This window comes from Barbus barbus (genome assembly GCF_936440315.1).
Source record: "Barbus barbus genome assembly, chromosome: 21".
Classification (NCBI taxonomy): domain Eukaryota; kingdom Metazoa; phylum Chordata; class Actinopteri; order Cypriniformes; family Cyprinidae; genus Barbus; species Barbus barbus.
This window is the reverse complement of record NC_136749.1, coordinates 22,056,707-22,075,202: the sequence shown is the minus strand read 5'-3', so window position 1 is coordinate 22,075,202 and position 18,496 is coordinate 22,056,707. Positions and strand designations below refer to the sequence as shown.

The following is an 18,496-nucleotide window of genomic DNA, read 5'->3' as shown; positions in this document are numbered from 1 at the left end:
AGGTGCCCTTGAGCAAGGCACCAAACCCCCAACTGCTCCCCGGGCGCTGCAGCATAAAAATGGCTACCCACTGCTCCGGGTGTGTGTTCACTGCTGTGTGTGTGCACTTTGGATCGGATAAATGCAGAGCACGAATTCCGAGTATGGGTCACTATACTTGGCTGTATGTCACTTCACAAAATTAAATTATGCTCACATCAGATAGAGGGATGAAACTGGTAACTGGTAAAACTGGTAAAACTGGTAAAACATCTATGTGTTGAATCACCCAATAATAAAATGTGACATTCTGTAGTTTTGTCTCATATTCATCTTTTAATCATATTTTGAAATGTCTTGGCTCCACAGCCAACAGAGCAATTTTGTCTTTACTGTTCCAATACTTTTTGGAGGGCACTGTATGTATATGTGTATATATATATATATATATATATATATATATATATATATATATATATATATATATACACATATATATATATACACACACACACACACACACACATATACACACACACACAAGGACTGAGCAACAATATAAATAAATACTAATAATAAAATGTATAATAAATATATAGTCGACAACAAATTTCATTATCGATCATTATCGTCTGGTCTTTTGTCACTGCCATCTGTTTCATGGCTTACAGCTTTTATATCTGTTTTTATGTTTTTATAGAATTAAATGTAAATGTGAAATTTTTTTTTGGAATAGAACATCGGCCAGTATGCAGAATAACATGTTTTACAAAAAACAGAATACAGAAATACAGAAAATAAAATGACATTTTATTTAAATGTCAATCAAAATTATTACAAACAACAGATTAGTTTATACTTTTTATTTGCATAATGTAAAAAGGCACTGTTAAGTGTCAGTTGTTAGTGAAATTAAATAATCTCCCCATACCTGAATGCCTGGGCCCCCGATGTCACCTTTGCGACCGCGGGAGTTGTTGTCTAGTCCTGGATTTCCCTGAGTATTATTAAATGTATTAACAGGGGTCAAAATTCAGCCAAACACTACTGGAACATCTGCTGCATGACGTTTATCAGTCGCTGTCCTTGCACCTGCTATTATTCCCCACAATTCACTATTTTGCTTCAAGACGCTAGAGACATTCTTTGCCAAATTTGGCAACAAGAAACAATGTTAACCACAAACCATTCCTTTGGAACAGAGAGATCTTGACAAATGAACAGAAGTACTGTATGCAAACTACTTAAATATGATTTGAACAATCTTTTGAAATCAATGGAAATTAAAAATAATATTCCAATTATTGATCTGTGCTTTGTTACATTAAAGGATAATTATGTGCAGCTGAAATCTACTAACCGGATCTCCTCTTAGGCCTCGCTGTCCTGGGTTTCCGGGGTTTCCTCTGATACCTCTTGGACCCTGCGTTTTGAGTACAATGAAGATCATACATATGCACTAAAGAAAGACTGTCATTGTTGAGAAGTACAAAGAAGAATATATGTGATGGATTTTACTGGGCTGCCTGGATCTCCTCGCTCTCCCGGGCTTCCTGCTGCTCCTGTTATACCCTGAGAGGAACAAACAGATGTGGAACAGAAATGCATGACTTTCATGTTGTAAAAATTCAGGGGAAACTAAATATTTTGATTGTTTGCTTAGTGGTTAATATATAATACATCTCGTGTAAATAAAGTTAATATAATAGTGAGACTACCATAGCAAGCATTTAAGATGTTATATAGATATTATATATTAAAGATAACCTTTGTTTATTTTAGTTTGCTTCATATCTATGTATCAGCCCTGGATTAGTCACTGGATGTCAGAAGAACAACATCATTTTCTTACCTGTTCACCATTTACCCCATCTAAACCATCTTCTCCATCCTCTCCCTAGTCAAAAAGAAGATTAAAAGAGACTCATGACATTAATAAGCAATCAGCGGTTACGTTACTTTCATTAACAAGCCAAATGAAAGTGAATAAGAAAGGAGACGAACACAATTTATATGCAACCTCATAAAAACAACAAAAACCACAGGCTAAAACAAACCTTTCCCGATGGCAATCAAAGACAGTAATCCAAACACAGGTGCTGACTAGTAACTGCTGTCTGGCAATAAATAGGTAGAAACTTGTATGACTTGTATCTTAAAGTTATTTGCCTCTCTCTACAGAGCTTAAATGTTCATGTGACTTCAGATGTCAGTGTCCATATTCTTATGGTTGTACTCACAATGTCGCCTCTGTAGCCTCTGCCTCCCTGAAGAAAAATAAACAAACAGCAAAAACTAAATGTTGCAGTGTTTCAGTGCTAAAAGTCACATTTAAAATTAAGTAAGAAAACACATAGCACTGCATGTTACCTGTATGCCTCTTCTTCCAATGCATCCCTGATGTCCTCGAGTTCCATTCAACCCAGGAAGCCCCCTATCACCCTGAAACACAAATGTATTGTACATTAAAGTCATATGTTCAGTATATACTATATTCAGTTACTGAAGTTTACACAAAAATTAATAGTACTTCTCACAAATGCAGTGCAATTCAAAAGTTAGAGGTTGTAAGTTCTTTAATGATTTTTATGTTTTATGCCCGCCAAGGCTACATTTATTTGATAAAAAATATAGTAAAAACAAATATTGTGACATATTGTTACAGTTTAAATGGCCGTTTCTATTTTAATATATTTTAAAACATAATTTATTCCTGTGAGGCCAATTTAATCAATCACATCAATTATTCCAGTCGTCAGTGTCACATGATCTTTCAGAAATCACTCGAATTACTATCACTCAAAATACTGTGCTGCTTAATATTTTGTGTATTTTATAGATATTTTTTAACTATATATGATATTTTATGTCCAATCTCTGCTGTCACTATTGATCAATTTAATACTTCCTTGATGATCCTTGATGAATATTAATTTCTTTAAAAAAAAAAAAAAATCTTACTGACCTCCAAACTTTTAATGGTAGTGTGTTAAAATAGTAACTCCACATGAGATGATGACTACAGTCATATCATTGACCAAGAAAAAGTTTTTTAATTCTAGATTTAATCACTATAGCAAGTTGTAATGTATTTTCTATTTTTAATTTTATTTTCTTCATTTTTTAACATTATTTTCTACTGTAAAGCTAAACGATGTGAATTGTAATATGAATTCTAAAAGCACAAATAAACTGCAAAAATACTTAAAATTTTTTTTTTTTTTTTTACAATGAGGAACTCAATCAGCAACCAAAAACTTTTGCCGTCCAGTCCAAGACTATTATCATGTCGGGCCAGGGTAACAGTTGTTGTAACATTATTATGACAAACTGTGTTAGCAATTAAAAAATATTAAGGATACAAATAGCACAAGCACAATGAGGTCAAGGGCATTGTAAAGTAACTTGCTTATCACAGGTGATTTTAAAAAACAAAAATATATGTAAACAAATAAAAATTAATGTAAATTGGAGAACTTACAGGTAATCCTTCTTGTCCATGGAAACCAGGAAGTCCCCTCAGTCCAGGTGACCCCTGATCAGCAGAACAGTGACAAATTATAAACACTTATCTCCACAGGACTCAAATATTTTTCAGTAAATCCTCAGTCCTAAATCTAATCACCTTCATCCCTGGAAGACCATAATTTCCACCTGCTCCCTCGTGACCGGTGCATTTACACATCACATTACAGCACTCCCTTGCGGCAACTGTATCCTGCGGATTGGAAGAAAGTGTGAGAGTGACAAACACTTGGAGGTAGGCGTTATAAAGTGACTGTTGATACCAAGCACTTGACATCTTTCTTCAGCACTCTTTAAAAACTCACATCTCTTAGAGAGCTTCACACTCCCACCCACAGGAAGCCATTTGTTTACACAGCAGTCAAAACACTGTTGTGATTACTAAGGCAGCTAATGTACTTTAAATAACAATGTGACAAATAAGGCCAAAAATTTCTCATAGCACTAAGATTGTGAAATACAGAGCCATTCCTCATGGCCATGATCCGATTCTCTCAACGTCTCATCCTTTGATCTAGGATTTGGATATTTAAATTGACTTACAATCTGCTTCTGCATGACGCTGGCCACATTCTGCATGCCGATAGAGAGAAGCTGCTTGTAGTGCATTCCTCGCCCGAACTCCAGCCACTGCAGGTCAGCAGGGTTTTTAAATTCTTCTAGCGCCACAGTCATCAATGCTTTTACGCCTGTGAATGTCACAAAGGGAGTCTTAGTAAACATAATGAGCATATACAACCTCCATTGTTTTGAAGCAGGCACATCTGTAACTGTAATTGTAGCATGAAGTGCAGTGTTTTAAAGAAACTCATTGCTGTTTAATTGCTGTACCACTGGTCTTGAGGCTGTTGACAGCAAGCAGAAGGTCCTCAACAGGCTCATCCAACCCGTCTGTAAAGATGATAAGCATCTAGAAAGAGAAATCAAAGAAAAACTTTCTTCCTTGATGAAAAGACCAGCTTAAAACAACATCAATATCCTTATTGGTTCATGCTGGTTTATGGTGGTCAGTGCTCATTCGTTCGTTCGTTCCATCAATCAACCAACCAACGAACCAACCTGTCTGTCTGTCTGTCTGTCTGTCTGTCTCTGATGTATTTTTCAGATGAGCTGGTTTGGTAATTGCTGTTCTCACCTTTACACCAGAATTTGAAGCTCTGAACCTCTCCTCAAACGAGCGTAGAAGCTGGGTGTTGAATTTCAGAGATTGTGAAGTCTGAAATGCCATCACTTTTTTTACCACACCTTCATCGTACTCTTCGAAGGAAACATCATCCACCATCTTTCCATTAGCATCGACCAATCGGAAACCTACATTGGTATTGAGGGTTGGGCTTGGGATACAGCACAGGTTGTGCACAACTGAAATGTACTGGATGATCTCGGGCAGGTAGGACTGCAGCTTTTTCTGGTCTCTAAATATTGACCGAGAACTTAAACTGGTGCGCGAGTTATCAAATCCGATGCCAATGTCAATAGTACAACCTAAATAAAGAGAGACAGAATTTTTATGTGATCAATTGAATGCTGTAAATGTTCTAATCACAACAATATAATTATATGCATATATTAATAATTATTGCCACGCTAAAGGTATTAATAGCTGATATTCAAATTCTATCCTATTTTGCCTAATTAAAAGTAAAATGATTTTAAATGCTGCAAAACACATTATAATGTGCAATATGAAAAAATCTGCATTTAGACATTTGCTAAAGATTTCATTTAACAGTAAATTAATAGTTAAACCATTAGTGTTAATAAAGATTCATTTTAAGTGAGAGTTAGATGATGAGTAATCTGAAAGGTAATTTAAATGAAAAAAATATGGGAAATTAACAATTAATTATGAAAAATTAATATCCAATATCAAACAAAAATGATAAGCAAAAAAACACTCTAATATCGGCCAATAACAGTACAAATAGAGTACAAAAAAACTGTGGATTCCTAATTTGGTGTTAGTCTTAAAGGTATATTCTAATTTATTTTCAATTCTACAATTTAATATCACACATAGATGGTATTTCTACTCACTTGAAGGTATTTTAGGACTACAAAGGGCATCAACCAATGTTGCCGTTTTCAGATTAAGGTAGCTGAAGTTCTCCACTCTGAATATCCTCTCTTGTGACCCGGCAATATAACTGAGCTGCGACACTGAGACATCATCCCCAATTCCAATAGCAAAGATGTTAATTTGATGGCGTCGGAGATATTCGATTTTATTGTCCACACTATCTGATGAAATGCCGTCAGTAATAAGTACAAGATTTTGCGGTATGCTGCTCTCTCGGCGACTCCCTTTGCTCTCCTCGAAGAATTCCACAACTTTATCCAGAGCATTTCCAATATATGTCCCGTCTTTTATTTGCTTGATTTGTCGAATTGCTGATTTCACCCCCTCCACATCTTTATGCTCATTTAAGTAGAACTCCTTCTGATATGAGCTGCTGAACTGGGCTATACCAATTCTGAAAAGTTCTTGAGAAATACGCAGCTGGTCCATAACATTTAGCAAGAAAGCAATCATAGTTTTCCATGGCTCCTCCTTGATGCTTTCAGATCCATCAATCAGAAACACCACGTCGGCTACCTCTATCTGGCATTCTGCAAGACAGAATAATCAGAGACAATCCAGTTCTGGTCATGCTGATAAATCTGACATCTAATTTGACTTTGAATTCTTAAAGTCTGAAGCTAAAGCTTTTACCTGGTTTGGTTTCATTGCAAAGCACACTGGAGACATTCCTCTGCAGTCCTTTAAGGCCCTCATAATTATCAACGTGGAAGATTTTGCTTTTGTTCTTGGTAATGATCTCCAGCTCGCTCTCTTGAGCTCTAGCCACTCCAATTCCATACACATTTATACCTTTGGCTGCAAACTCATCAGCCGATGCACGTAAATTTTCTCGGTCTCTAGCATCACCATCCGTAATTACGAACAGCATTTGAGGGATGCGCCATTTCTGGCGCCCACCATTCTCTTCTTTGAAGTAATTGAGCGAGTATTTGAGAGCCTTAGCTGTGTTGTTGTTTCCAGTTGGGGTCTTCAAGGTTTCTATGGCCTCAACTACCTGACGTTTATTGTTGTACTGGTTTAAAGAGAATTGATTTGGAGTGCCTGAGTAAACAATAACGCCAATGCGAGTCAGATTGTCCCCAATCTGTGTGCTGTTCACCACGGAGATTAAAAAGTTTCTAATGTTTTCAAATTCTTGACTACGAATCCGTCTGGTGCACTGCACCAGGAAGATCACATCAGCCAAGTGCTTGCTCGAACAATCTACAAATAATATGAGAAAAACGTTTATTAATATTCCATTAAAAAAATCATGTACTCCAAGACTAGCTTAAACAAGCATAAATTGCAAGACTGGTCTAAGATGGTTTATTCTAGTGCTTGCTTGATATTGGTCATAACTATGTTGTTCACAGCAAAATTTAGTAGTCAACCAACATATTTGCATTTGAATAATTTTAACCGGGTGACTAACAGGAAGCAGAACTGCAATTCAAATAAGTTAAAAATTAAAATGGCCCCATGATTTATTCACCCTAACCGCTAAGTGTGTTACACGTGTACGTGAGAGGTACAAAATGAGTAGAGGAAAATGTCAGAGGATTTCGGTATAATCCAAGAGGAGACTGGTTTTCCTTTGCTGTAAATGCCACTCTCTCTTGTATGTGCATACGACAGCTAGCAGACGCTATAGATAACGATTTATAACGTTTTAAATATGCATATTTTTCGAACACAAGCATATCGCTTTGCTTCAAGAGGCCTTTATTAACCGCTTTATTAACTCTTCAAGTAAAATTGTGTGCAAAAATTACCTATAGAAATTTACTCTTAATATAACGTCTTTACTTTTGAAAAATTTAAATTAAAATTTACCAAGGGTGGCATTTTGCAGAATGCCATTGCCTGTTGAACATTTTGGTACTATAAATGAGTACAATGAACTTTCTGTCAATCAAATTTTTCCAAACCCTAAATAAATAAACAACATCCAATATACAAAGTTTATCTTTTCAAGAGGGATGTGCTGTAAACATGGCATAAATGAACATTTTAGGAATGTTTATGATTCACCTGAGCTGCAGAGCTTGAATTGGAGGTTTTTGTCAATGGACTGAAGTGCACCGAAATCCCTCTCCACGTACACTTTATCTTGAGTTTCACTGATCTCCAAGAGCTGGGTGGCGTTTACAAGGCCCACACCTATTGAGAAGATGGTCACACCCTTGTCTCTGATGGCCTTTGCGGGTAAAGCGACAGCATCATGAGCGTCCCCATCTGTGATAACTACAAGGAACTGTGGAACATCCGGCCGACCGCCGTTAGATTTGTCAAAATACTTTGAAATAAATGAGAGCGCGTTTCCTGTGTATGTGTTTCCCGTTAGCTGTTTAATGCTGTTGATCACTTTCTCTACTTCATCTTGGTTGTAGAACTTATTCAGTGGAAAGTGCTCCTGTGGATTATCGCTGAACTGGACCACCCCAATATGAACATTATCTTCTCCAATGCTGGTACCATTTACGACTTTGATAATAAACGTCTTCATTGATGTAAAGTCTGGGCCATAAATGCTAGAAGAGCCGTCAATCAAAAACATGATATCTGCCACTTTGTTCTTGCAGGCTAAAGAAAGTAGAAGAAAAAAATCCAGTAAATATATAACAAATTTAAAATTAGAATTAAAATCTTTTCGCGACACTACCATCCAAAAGTTTGTGGAATTTCAAGAATTTTTTTATGTTTTTGAATGCTTACCAAGTAAAAACAGTAATCTTGTAAAATATTATTACAGTTTTAAATAACTGTTTTAATGGATTTCAGAAATGGATTCAAATGGCAAAGCTGAATTTTCAGAAGCCATTACTTGAATCTTCAGTTTCACAAGTTACTTCAGAAATAACTCTTATATGCTGATTTGGTGCTCAAAAAAGTTTATCATTATTAATCTTGGGGAAAACTGTGTTGCATAACAGTTTAGTGTAAAATATAGTAGCTTTTTCCCAGATTCGTTGATGTATAGTTAGTAGAACAGTTTGTATTTGAATATGAAATATCTTTTGTAATATTATAAATGTTACTGTCACATTAGTTTACAGTGTCCATGTTGAATAAAAGAAAAAAAATTACTTTCCTCAAACTTTTGAATGGTGGTGTATCTTTAATAAGCATTTTAGTGTTTCAAGTTTGTTTAAATGTATGTTGTTTTAAACCAGACAAAAACGTGGATTTTTTTCATTATATGTAATAGTCTTACCCCCTTGTGAACAAATATCTGTGATAATTACATTCTTGAGGGCATTCAGAGCATCATAGTTGCGCACATAGAACCGCTTAGTTGCATCAGCTGTCATTCTCAAGAGCTCATCCTGGTTGGCATCCCTTAATCCAATGGCATAGACTGAAACACCTTGAATCCTCAGCTCTGCCGCTGGTTCACTCACCTCATCTTGGGATTCCTTATCAGTAATGACAATGAGAATCTCCTGCACCATAGCCGGACGGGATGCTTTCGCCTGACTAAAGAGTTCGGCCACATAAGTCAGTGCTTTGCCAGTCTCTGTGCCTCCATAGGGCTGAATGATATTCTTCACAGCCGCTTCTAAGGAGATTCTGTTTTTGTGCTCCATGAGGCTGAACTGTAGAGTCGGCTCACAATCGACTTTCACAACTCCCACACGAACTTGATTGGGTCCAATGTTGAATAGTTGCAGGACGCCTAGGATAAATTTCTTCACGTCTTCGAAGTCGGCACGAGTGATGCCGGAGTGGTCCAACAGGAAATAAATATCGGCTTCCTCTGTGTTCACACATCCTAAAAGTGAGGATTGAATTACAAGTAAAGAAACTATAAGCAGAAACCAAAAGTAACATACTAAATTAAAGCATAAGATATTTAGCACAAGCTCTTTATATTAAGTGCATAATGATGGTAAATAAAGTATAAAAAAAAATTAAAATACAAATAAAATTTTTATGAATAATATTCTCATTATGTAATAATTTCTCCTTAACCATTACATAAAATGGCTGAGAATTTCATCAAAAGCTATGAGGCAAAAAAAATCATGCTGAATCTAATTACTCATAACTAATTTAACAAATCTATCAATCAATTGCTTGAAATAGCATGTAATCCCTCGACAATGTTGGAAGTTAATGATTTTTTTTTTTTTTACTTTTTAACTCAATGCCTTCATTGTTTGTTGCTTTTACCTTGTTTTAGGATGAATCTATTGTTCTTGTCAAAATCTCTATTGACCACAACCTTACAAAGGCTCTTTCTGAGGCTTTTCTCCAGCGAAGTAAGCATCTGAAAACTATCCACATTGAACACAAACTGCCATTCAGGGTAAGATCCTATTTTTTTGAGCTCATCCACACTAGCATCCTTCACCCCGAGGGCATATACAGTGACTCCTGAACGCCTCAACTCAGCAGCTGGGACGGTGACATCATCATGTGACTTGCCATCAGTGATGATGACTGCAATCTGCTCAACACCAAGAGCTTTCCTGCTGCCCCTACTCTTAGTAAAGAGATTGCTCTTGGCAAACTTCAAGGCCGCACCAGTTGCGGTTCGTCCACCTCTGTATGGTATGATTTTAATATAGTCCAGAATTTCATTTTTATTAATGAAACTGTCCAAGTAGAATTCAGCACTGGGGGTTTCATTGTAACTAATCATTCCCACCCTCACATTTTCAGACTTCACGTCAAGGCCACTAATTGTGCGGTGGATGAAACGTTTCACTTGTTGAAAGTCGCTACTGGTGATACTAGTCGATTCATCCACAATAAACACAATATCCGCCACTTGGGCTGATCTGCAATCTGTTCAAAGACAATAAAAATACATTAATATAGGTTAACAAGTGAAAAATACTGTGGTAAAATTTAACAGTAACGATTATCACAAAAATACACATTACAGTTGCATATTACAGTTTACGCTGCATGGTTTTCAGTTTGTTTTACTTGCTCTTCATTTTGCTAAACAAGACAACAATATTAAGCTCTCTGCTGCCCCCTTAAGTACATATGGTGTTTATGAGAAATTACAACAGATTGACTGACATGCAACATATGCTAATGCTTTTGTGGGAAAAAAAAATCAGCATTTGAGGTAAATTATGGTTACTGTTTGGTTGAATTGCAAAATTGGCTTTTCATAATCTCGACATAGCAGCTACCACGGGGGTGGTGACCCACCTAATATAGAATAAAACTGAATCTATATATGTAACGCATATGACTGCAGTCATCATCTCATTTTAATCAAAAACATTATTCATATCTTGTGTGTCAAACTTACTTAATGCCTTAAAGAACATATAATTTGTAATGTGCTGTTATGTCTGTATTGTTCACAGTTAAAATAAAGGCAAACTAACCTCCTGTAACATTGAAAACTTCTGTTTCCTGAATCAGTTTTATGATATCTGCTGCAACAGCAATGATATTCTGATCAACCTGGAAAGTGGGTAGCGTAGGTGACAGGTAGCCTAAATCTACTTCCAATCTGATATCAATAACGGTCACATCCTCATCCTTCATTGTTCGTATGGCCCTCAGAGTGGAGTCGGAAGAGTTCCCTGTTCTCAGCACCAGTAGATACTGCTTGTAGCCTTTAGCAATTCTGCTGCCAGACGCCATGTTAAGAAACTGAGTACGAACATAATCTATGGCTTGTCCTAATTTTCGCTTTCCATTGGGTCTGGGCTCAAACCGATTTATGTACCCTTTGGTTTTTTCCGTTACTTTGTAGTCATTAAACAGGAACTCCTTGACGACATTCTCTCCAAATTGAGCCAGTGCAATCTTATGAGATCCATCGCCCACACTGAGATTCAAAGCCAGTTGGTTGAGAAGTTCCCTTATCTGCTGTGTTTCTTTCTGGGCCAAACTATCCACCAGGACAAATACATCAGCAAACATTGGAGCAATGGCTGAAACAGACACAAAATGAATAATTGACACCTATTTTATACATTTATGCAAATATAGATATATGAATATACAACATATTGCATAGTATCTGCTTATAACTTAACCAGCAGTGATGGTCATTTACTCAAGTCATTTACTCAAGCCATTCACTAGTCATAAATCACTCTACCAACTCTAAATTCCTAGAATTACAGACAGGGGCGCGCCCTGAGTTTTAGCGAATAGGTCAGGTATGATGGTCAAAGTAAGTAGGGTATGAAGTAGTGGAATAGTTTGGTGTTTTGGAAGGTTTTTTTCACTTAGTGCTGAAGAGTTTGAACAAAGCGTGAGAATATTTGTTTTTAAATTCCTTATTTTTATTATTATTTTTTTAATTCCTTGTTTATATTGTTGTGATTATTATTTTTTAATGACTATTTTACTTCCTTTTATGTAAAGCACTTTGAATTACCACTGTGTATGAAATGTGCTATACATAATTAAACTTGCCATGCCTTCACAAATAATGATTTTAAAAATACAAGATGGGCAGAACTCCTTTCAACTTCAGCAAGAAAAAGCTGCAAAAGACATGAGGCATGAGAGCAGCAGTCAAATGTAAGTTTGTTTTTTTGCATTTTATATGTACTCAGCATGAGCATAGCTCAGCTTGGACTAAAAAAGTAAATATTCATCAAGATTCTTCAACATGCTTGATATAAATGAGTTTTTTCCCTTCCCTTCCCCTTGTGGGTGTTTGTATTGTCAATATACAATAACAATAACAGTTAGTTAGTAACATCAGTGATGTACAGTACATAACCATAAACAGCACATAAAAATATTAAAATTTGAACTAAAAATAAAATTAAACCTTCAAAGAAAAATTAAAAGCTAACTTAAATATAACTGTATATAAATAGTATTAACACTGTACCAGGTGTAAACCGTTATCTTGCTTGACCACTTGTGGTTGGATTGCCAGAGACAAATTCAGAAATCAGGTGTATACAGGCTTGTTGACTTCTGAACTTAGTTTTTAAAACTTAATTTACCTTTCCCCTGATCTCTCATCAAGATACACACTGTCTCCTTCATGGTGGTCGTCAGTCCTTGCAGTTCTTGGTAATTGTCAATATTAACCACAAAACGCTCAGGTGGTCTGTTGGCAATGGCCTTTAGCGCAGTCATATTGGTTGGACCAACACCAATGGCAAAGATGATAATACCCTTCTGTCGCAGATCTTCAGCAGGTTTTTTTATATCATCGGCTGAGTCTCCATCTGTGATCACCACAACAATCTGAGGCACTTTTTCATTGATACGGCTTCTATTCGCACTCGTGAAATAGTTGTCCTTAAGGAAATTCATGGCTTTTCCCATGTACGTGCCTCCTGTTCGGTATGGAAGGTTATCTATTTTTTTTAAAAGCTCCGCTTTGTTTGCATACTCCCCTATCAGAAACTCTTTGAGGGGATCGGTGCTGAACCGAGCAAGGCCAACTTGTACCTTTTTAGTGTCAATTTCCAAACCATCCACGAAAGTGTGAATGAAAGTATTAACCTCCCGGAAGTCTCGAGTACTGATGCTGCTAGAACTATCCACAAGGAATACAATGTCATATGGCGGATTTTCATCCAGGCATCCTATCAATGAGAGTATAATAAGCAACACGTGACAATTAAGACATATATAAGTGTCATAAATGACACAACTACATACTACTGTTCAAAAGTAGTGGGTTGGCAGGATTTTTTAATGTCAAGTCTTTTATGTCATCAAGGCTGCATTTATTTGATCAAAAATACACTAAAACAGTAATGTGAAATATTATTTCAGTTTTAAAAAAACTACTTTCTATTTTAATAGATATTTTTAAATGAAATTTATTCCTGTGATGGCAAAGCTGAATTTTGAACAAAACAGCAATTACTCCAGTCTTCAGTGTCACATGATCCTTCAGAAATCAAATCTCATTTGATGCTCAAGACACATTTTGAAAGAGTTGTGCTGCTTAATATTTTTGTGGGAAACTTGACACTTTTTTTTGATGAATATTAAGTTTAAAAGAATAGAATTTACTTGTTACAATTTGAGTCACTGTCACTTTTGATCAATTAAGTGCATTCTCCCTGCTGAATAAATGTTTTCTTTTTATTCAAAATAAAAATCTTACTGACCAAACTTTTGAACGGTAGTATATATAGAATCAAAAATTATAAATACAATTTAAAAAATACACAATTGGTTAAAAACACTAAACACACATAACATTCATCATCAGTAGTATCAATAACATTCATTTTCTGTGGGCTGTGGGCCATGTTAAAATAAAAGTCCATGTATTATTTAGGAAATTATTAATTGTCAGTAAATTAGACATGACAAGTATTTGTCTGGAAGGTGTTTACCTGTTTGCTGCGCAGTGCTTACAAGGAAACATGATATAATGATTAAACCAGAAAGGAATGTCTGTATCTTCCCCATTGTCTGAGCACGTCCTGAAAACCTTAACAGTAAAAAAGAATAATTTTTATAAAATAATTCATGATATTTCTAATAAATTTAGTATCACCTGATACTAAACCTAACTTGACCCCTAACTTGAGCAAAATGCTCCATAGACCAGTGGACATCTGGTTTTTATAAAATGTGAATTAAAAATCTATATTAAAACTAAAGTCAAAGAAATACATCAGAAAGAGACAATTATTCCTTAAAACAGGCCTGCATATTTAAAACAAGGAACAATACAATAGCATTATTGTTGATGTTTATATAAAAATGTCGAAATTACTAAAAAATATAGCAATATAGTAAATGTGCTGAAATGAGTCTGCCTGTTTGTCTGCTACCCAAATGAACTAAAAAGATAGCAATAATCAAATAAATTAGCTACAACAGTGAGGCAAACAAAATTGTTTTATTTTTTTCCAGCTAAGAAATGTTTAAGTTGGAATGAAAGCAGAGAGCATGTTTCACACACAGACCAGCTGTGACATTTAAGGTCAATTGAGGGCATCAAGCTCTCATAGCCCAAGACCCCAAACTCTTTTATGTGGTGAGAAGAAAGGAATACAACCTCATGAGGACCCAAAAACCACATAAATGTTAGACTTCCCATAGTCCCATGTAATGTTTTCAGTTGCTAAGATTTGTCTTATTTTGAAGAAAAATAAATGCAAAATGTAATAAATGTTTAGACATTCCTATCCTTTCTGTGAAGCCACACAATCCAGATGGTAGCAGCAGAACCAAACAAAACTAATAATGATTGTTTGCAAACAGGTTTCAAACATTGTCCCTTGTCTGCCATTAATCAAATAACACATACAGTATTTCCACACTAAAAAGAATAGTTGACCCAAAAATAAAAATGTACCCTCAGGCCATCTAAGCTGTTTGTTTCTTAATTGGAACAGATTTGGAGAAATTTAGCATTACATCACCAATGATTCCTCTGCAGTGAATGGGTGCCATCAAAATAAGAGGTCAAACAGCTGATTAAAACATCACAATAATCCACAAGTAATCAACATGACTCAATTAACATCTTGTAAATGACAGGTTGCATGTTTATAATAAACAAATCCATCATTAAGATGTTTTTATTTTACTATTGTTATTATTTTTCATTTCAAACCACTTGTAAAATATAAATCCTCTATCCATAACAGGGGCGTTTCCTTCGAGGAGGCAAGGGAGACAGTGTCTCCTCAAAAAATTGGATGAGAAAATAATCTATATTATAAACATAAATCGCAAATATTACTAAATATGGCATTAAAAGTATAAAAGTACTCATTTTTTCTAAAGTAACGCTGTCAAACAGAGACATCCGCAGGTAAAGTTACAGCGGAGGCTTGCCTCCCTTCAGTCCATAGACTTAAAGCAGAGACCTTAAGCGTGTGGTGACTTTTCTGGCATTCAGTGTGATGAAATGAAAGATATATCTTCGTGTCTGTGGCAGTGTTTACATTGCTTTTATGATGATGATGGCCCGAAAATAAGTTGACTATTAAAAAGAACAGCTGAACATCAGTTCACAAATAAAAAATATTGGTAACATTTTACAATAAGGTGTCATTTAATATAACACGAACAAACAATTAACATTTATTACAGTATTTAGCCTATTAATCTTTGTTTACATTAGTTAATACAAATACAGTTCATTGTTAGTTCATGTTAGTTCACAGTGCATAAACTAATGTTAACAAACACAACTTTTGCTTTTAATAATGCAGTAAATAGTAAATGTTGACATTCATATTAATTAAGATTAATAAATGCTGTAGAAGTAGGCTATTGTTTATTCTTAGTTCATGTTAACTGAAGTAGTTAACTAATGTTAACTAATGAAACCTTATTGTTTCCAGAATATTGTTCCCTATCAGTCGGTCACTCCGAGTCACGTCGGTGACTGACGAATTGGGATCTCGCTTAGAGAGACCAATCCCCTACGAGAGTATCTAAACAAGCCAATGGATATTGGCATGCGATTACTGCATCCAGCTGCCGCTAATCACAGCGTGAGTATAAGTAGGCAGCGGGTGCAGCGCATATTCAGCTTTTCGCTTTGGAGCCGAGCGTTCATCGTTCTGCTCCTGACCAACCTACAGTGTCTGCAAGTCAGTGCGCTCTTCGAGGCATTCTTGTGCTGATGGTACGGCGCATCAGTGGCGGTGGTTCTTCCTGTGTCGAGTGGATTGCACACATCAGGTTGCACTACCCCCTGATTGTGTTGCAAACGGACCATCTCCCCTGTGCGCTTCAGCACACTGAAAGAGTGATTTCTAAAAGTGCATTCACGGGTACGTCTTTTTAAAGACGACGTTGCATCTGGCAAACTCGACGTTACGTCTTTGTAAAGACGAGTTGGGTCTTGCTTCAGACAACGTGTCACCCGTGCGTTTCTGGATGCGGTCGTTACCTGGTGCCGGGTGATGGTCATGATCGCTGCCTCACATGCCTGGGCAGTAAGCATGCTGAGGTGGCGCTCGTGGATGAGGCATCTTCTCAGGGTGGGAAGATGATCATCTTGGAGTTGCGGGCCAGGCTCTGATACCTCGACAAAGGGACGGAGCTCTGTTGCCTCTGCCTTGATTTGGCTCTCATTCTGGCTGCAGACAGACGGGGACCATTTCAGGCGGTGGCATGGTGGCAAACCCTCCAGGGAACCAACCCTCGAGGGACCATCGCCCCTCTTGCGCTCCAAAACCAGTTGAGCTGTCAGTGGAACATGCTGGGCCCTCTACAAGGGGAGCACCAGCAGTTACCCTGGCGCTCCTCCCGATGACCAGACGTTGACTGCTGCATCGGAGGGTGAGCTGGAGATTTCTGGGCAAGAAGATTCGGCTGCTGCTGCTCCGGCAGTAGCAGTGCCTGAGTTGGATCTAGAAATCACGACTATGCTTTCCCGGGCCACTGAGAGGGTAGGGCTCGAGTGGAGATCCCACCGTGTCCCGAGCCCTCGAGGTTGGACGACTGGTTTCTCGGGGTAGCTTGCGCTGGTTCTCAGCGCCCTGCCCCAGTGCCTCTCTTCCCGGAGGTGCATGGGGAGCTTACCAGGTTGTGAACGGCACCTTTTACTGCCAGAAACCGCCCTGTAGAGCGGTTGTCTCTGCCTCTGGGTCCCAAGGGGGCATGGAGAGTCACGGACGGACCAACTCCGGACCGCGCTCATCCTCCTCTTCGCCAGCTGGCAGCAGTGGGCGGTTCGAGAGCGTCATCAAAGGCCCTACTCACGCACCCTCTGCCAAACCTCGGAACCAGGTAAGCGCGCACCGCACACTCGGACCCCTTGGTCCGCCACGGGCCGTGTTCCTGTGTTCCACCTCGCTGCCCCACCGCGGGTACGTCGGTGGTCCCGCTGGTCCGCTTGTACGGTGTTTGGGTTGCGGAGGCAGCCCTTGTTCCCATGAGAGAACAGGGCGTTCGCATTTTCAACTACCTCAACGACTGGCCCATACTGGCTCAGTCTTAGGACCAGTTGTGCGAACACAGGGATTTGGTGTCACACCTCAGCCAGTTGGGCCTTCAGGTCAACTGGGAAAAGAGCAAACTCTCCTCGACGCAGAGGTTCTCTTTTCTCGGTATGGAGTTGGATTCGGTCAGCCAGACATTTTCATTTTTGGGTTAACTATTCACGCCACTGGTTGACAAAACTTTGCTATGTTGGGCTGGGCGGCATGGAGAGAGAGATAAAGGTCAATAAATTTTGTTATTTTTCATTAATCAAATTCATTCACATTCTATTTTGCCTTTCATAAGGCAATGGACACATCTGTATCCGCTAGCTTCTCTCCATTCATGCTTTTGAGAGGTACAAATATCCTATGCATAGAAAGTAAAACATGCCCGTCATCCCAAAGTAGGGGCTCAAAGGAAATCACATCTAATCTGTATTCTGCAATATTATATGTACTTTTTTTTACTTTGTTGTTTGTTTCAGTTGAAGTTATTTGCATGTGCATCTTCCAGCATCGTCCTGACAGTTTAATTCATTTATGAGCTGCTGAGTTGAGCTGGATGGTGCAGTTGCTTTAATGTGGTCTGCGAATCTTGAAACAGTTTCAGTATAAAGAATAGAAAAATTTAGAACCTTTCCAACAAATTAAGGTTTTCATAAAAGAAAAAAGTTTTTTCAATACAAAGGCAAAAAAAAAAAAAAAAATTTTTTTTCGATTTTTCAGAAATCATTCTAATATCTAAGATCTGCTGCTCAAGAAACATGTAATGATACATGTAATAACATTAAGCAGTTGTCTTTTTTTGGGATTCTTTGAATAAAAAATTTATACATTTCTATCAATTTAATATGATGAATAAAAGTATTAATTTCTTTCAGTAAAAAAATATTGGTGAATTTAAACTTTTGAATGACAGTATACATAAAAATACAGATTGAATTTTGTTTATTTAACTAATTTACTATCACTATTATTGTTGTCATGGGAAGTCGTTGCCTAATGGTTAGAGAGTCGGACTCGTAATCCAAAGGTTGTGGGTTCGAGTCTTGGGCCGGCAGGGATTGTAGGT

General features: G+C 37.3%; 1 protein-coding gene across 1 annotated transcript in view; it reads right to left on the bottom strand.

Moving 5' to 3' along the window:
* The window catches only part of LOC306887497 (collagen alpha-6(VI) chain-like), a 62,799-nt gene that overhangs the window by 19,439 nt on the left and 24,864 nt on the right, over nucleotides 1-18,496 (bottom strand). The window contains exons 2-20 of the mRNA XM_079445257.1: nucleotides 13,867-13,964; nucleotides 12,511-13,101; nucleotides 10,921-11,475; nucleotides 9,743-10,360; nucleotides 8,784-9,341; nucleotides 7,601-8,152; nucleotides 6,218-6,790; nucleotides 5,542-6,114; nucleotides 4,640-4,989; nucleotides 4,336-4,414; nucleotides 4,048-4,193; nucleotides 3,605-3,697; nucleotides 3,461-3,514; nucleotides 2,350-2,421; nucleotides 2,220-2,246; nucleotides 1,832-1,876; nucleotides 1,498-1,551; nucleotides 1,340-1,402; nucleotides 911-976 (exon numbers count right to left, since the gene is read on the bottom strand). Of these exons, the coding sequence (XP_079301383.1) occupies nucleotides 911-976; nucleotides 1,340-1,402; nucleotides 1,498-1,551; nucleotides 1,832-1,876; nucleotides 2,220-2,246; nucleotides 2,350-2,421; nucleotides 3,461-3,514; nucleotides 3,605-3,697; nucleotides 4,048-4,193; nucleotides 4,336-4,414; nucleotides 4,640-4,989; nucleotides 5,542-6,114; nucleotides 6,218-6,790; nucleotides 7,601-8,152; nucleotides 8,784-9,341; nucleotides 9,743-10,360; nucleotides 10,921-11,475; nucleotides 12,511-13,101; nucleotides 13,867-13,942 (5,145 nt within the window). The 5' untranslated portion in view covers nucleotides 13,943-13,964. The remainder of the gene's footprint in view (nucleotides 1-910; nucleotides 977-1,339; nucleotides 1,403-1,497; nucleotides 1,552-1,831; nucleotides 1,877-2,219; nucleotides 2,247-2,349; nucleotides 2,422-3,460; nucleotides 3,515-3,604; nucleotides 3,698-4,047; nucleotides 4,194-4,335; nucleotides 4,415-4,639; nucleotides 4,990-5,541; nucleotides 6,115-6,217; nucleotides 6,791-7,600; nucleotides 8,153-8,783; nucleotides 9,342-9,742; nucleotides 10,361-10,920; nucleotides 11,476-12,510; nucleotides 13,102-13,866; nucleotides 13,965-18,496) is intronic.